We start from the raw sequence: 3,156 nt of genomic DNA on the forward strand, positions 1-3,156 counted from the left end.
CTTAGCTAAAGTTTTATCCCAATGGATTTTCTTTAGCAAGGTTTTTAACGAGGCAGTACTAGTTATTCTCTAATAAAATTGTCATCCAAGGGGGAGTGTTATAAAATATCTAGATTGTTATAAAATATCTAGATTGGATGTTAATTTTATTATTATTATATTTCTTGCATAGTAATATTTTATACTATAAATAGACATGTATGGTAACCATTTAAGGTGTACCATTTCTCTTGAAATATCAATATCAATATTTCTTCTCTCCTTCTTCTCTCTTTTTCTCTCTTTGTTCTTATAACCATTAAAGGTAGTTATAAGCCTACTGAATTATAACAACTTTCACTTTTTTAATGATAAATAAGATAAGATATTTAATTTAATTGCACAACATATACACTTCGCAAATGAAGTTATCTTCCAAAGTCTTATCTCCAAGGTTTCGCAAAAATACGATAATACTCCGTATTAACCTAGACAATTTTACATGCGGCGATAGCATTAACTAATTAATAAGATAAAATTTAGTGTTTTGACTATATAAAACATATCGATCAATTTACTATTTACCGGAAGCAATAAATAAATTTACCATCAACGGAGAAAATTAAAAGAATCCTAAAACGAAAGAGGGAAAAATTTCAAAGATGATCGTATCTCATACATCGAATTCCGTGTTTTATACGTGGTACCATAGAGTGTTTACTACGTACGTGGCACCCCACCAATACCCCACTTCACATCAATCCCGGTCCCGAAACGGTTCAATTCCTTGTCGTTTTACTTTCATCCCTAGAAACATCTTAATTTAACCAATTATAACATCATTTTCCAAATTTATAAATTATTTACGCATAAATAATTGAAATCCATTTTTCATTTCCTTTAAATACATAACTCGAGTGAAGTCAAGTTTGCCAATTTAGAAACCCAAACTCACTCTTTAAAATTTCTACTTTCTTAAAATGGTAAACCCGACCCGAAGATCAACCGGTTCATCACTCCGGTCTCTCTCTCCTGTAAAATTCTACACATCATCTTCCTCCCAAACGTCGTCGTTTTTCCAAAACCGTTCTTCGTCACCTACACGCATCAACTTGTACGGATCATCCTCACCGTCAAATTCACTCTCATCCGTACGTTTCTCCATCGATAACCGTTCGATCTCCGTCAGTCCACGTGGCAACAATCAGACGGCAGGAAAAAAGCAGTTACAGACTCCAAAAAGGATGTGTATGTGTTCACCTACGTCACATCCAGGTTCATTTAGATGTAATTTGCATAAAAACTCCGACAATCACACTAATACGCCGTCGTATCCTTCAAATCGGTTGAACGCACGGCGTTCGGCGATGACAAATTCGTTAGTACGTATAGGTACGGTTGAAGGCGGTGATTTGGTGAAACGAGCTTTATCGGCGTTAATACGACCGTCGTCACATCAACAACGACGGCGCACGTCGTTTCAACGAACACCTAGTCGGCTATCTGTCATGATTACGGCGGATGACTTGTGATTTTGTTATAATTTTGTAATTTCCGTTGCTAGTTTTGAGGAGATGGCGGTTGAAGATAATCGAACGGATACTTTTTTTTTTATAAATTCCGGTTGCCGAATGAAAACGTTAATTAGTAGATAGATCTCTATGTCCTTTATATACGTATAGTTTTGAACATATATATAAATTAATTTTATTAGTAATGCAGTATTTCGTTACGTATCACTGTATCAGTTAAGTTCCCTTGAGCTCCGTTAAGGTTCCTTTATTTTTTTTTGATGATTTTCGTATGCAATTCCGTCATTGTCCCGTTAAATTCGGTTTCGTTCCGTCAACGTTGCGTTAACTCCGTTAAGTTTAATATCCGTCAGTAGGTTCCGTCTATTCTACATGTTCAGCGTATCCGTTCTGTTCTGATCGTCATAGTGGTAACGTTATTTTGTAATTAAATTATTTTATTTTATGCGACTTAATCGGTTTTAAAAAAATCTTTTCGTATGCAATTCCGTCATCGTCCCGTTAAGTTCGGTTTCGTTCCGTCATCGTTGCATTAACTCCGTTTAATTTCCGTCTGTAGGTTCCGTTTTTTTTCCTACGCGTTCAGCATATCCGTTCCGTTCTCAGTTCTGTTCTGATCCGTCATAGTGGTAACGTTATTTTGTAAATATAAATATAAATATAAATATAAAAGTTTTGTAAAGAGAAATTTAATTAAAGAGAAATGTTTGAATTATGCTTTTAAAAAGAAGTCATAATTGTTAACCAATTGATGTCGATTACATATACTTATTATCCTCATCAATTAATTCGTAATTAGCTCATATTAAGGAGGCTTTTGCGATTGGGTTTATTCGATGAAGGGTTTATTCGATGAATTAGGAAGTTTTTTCTATTCAACCTTTTTTTTTGAACGACAATTTTCTATTCAAACTTGAACAAAATAATCATGCGATAAATATCAGGAAAAATCTTGGCGAAAGTGTATTAAGATTCTAGTTAGATGATGAGAGTGAATATAAGAAATCAAGTGAAGTTGTATCGATTAGGACAGTAGTTGGATTAAAGACGTTTTGGGATAAAATTATGAACAACTAGTATTTGAAAGAACGTAAATTAGTTTGAAGAGATGGACGATTTGAATTGTTAGCTGGTTGGACCTTAAAATTAGTCACGGTATTGTCATCTTATCTTATCTTAAAAAAAATAATAAAGTTATTATATTCGCGGGAAAAGTATAAAACATAGCTATGTGAAATAAGTACCTTATCTACAACATGGGTGTATGTCCAAACATGATAACATTGTTGACATTATATGTTATGTCGTATAGCGCAACAGTAAGAATTTTATTTTATTTATTAGTGAAATGAACCGTGAAATTACGGTTTATTTAAACGAAATAATTTAATTATATGTTTTAGGTATTAAGTGAATGTAAATATTAAATTCATTTATTTTAATGACCTGTTTGACTAAGAAACTTGTCGTTATTATTATAAATATATAGAGACGTGTATTTTCGCATTCATATATAACGTAATTAATTTCGTAAAAGGAAATTCATATTTGAATATTAATAATATAATAATTATAATTGTAATTATTATATTAAAAGTAAATAATAATAATAAAGTTAAGTATTTATATATTTAATAATAATTAT

At 31.9% G+C, this 3,156-nt stretch overlaps 1 protein-coding gene across 1 annotated transcript; it reads left to right on the forward strand.

Annotated features, from left to right (window-relative positions):
* The first annotated feature begins 871 nt into the window (after nt 1–871).
* Nucleotides 872–1,696, forward strand: LOC139898358 (uncharacterized). The gene has a single exon (XM_071881089.1). It carries the CDS (start codon nt 960–962, stop codon nt 1,509–1,511), a length of 552 nt encoding a protein of 183 aa, XP_071737190.1. The 5' UTR covers nt 872–959; the 3' UTR covers nt 1,512–1,696.
* The last annotated feature ends 1,460 nt before the right edge of the window (nt 1,697–3,156 follow it).

Source organism: Rutidosis leptorrhynchoides, chromosome 3, assembly GCF_046630445.1.
Source record: "Rutidosis leptorrhynchoides isolate AG116_Rl617_1_P2 chromosome 3, CSIRO_AGI_Rlap_v1, whole genome shotgun sequence".
NCBI classification, from domain to species: Eukaryota; Viridiplantae; Streptophyta; class Magnoliopsida; order Asterales; family Asteraceae; genus Rutidosis; species Rutidosis leptorrhynchoides.

Bases quoted from the DNA above. Each gene is read 5' to 3' on its own strand.
- LOC139898358 (XM_071881089.1), top strand. From the start codon at position 960: ATGGTAAACCCGACCCGAAGATCAACCGGTTCATCACTCCGGTCTCTC.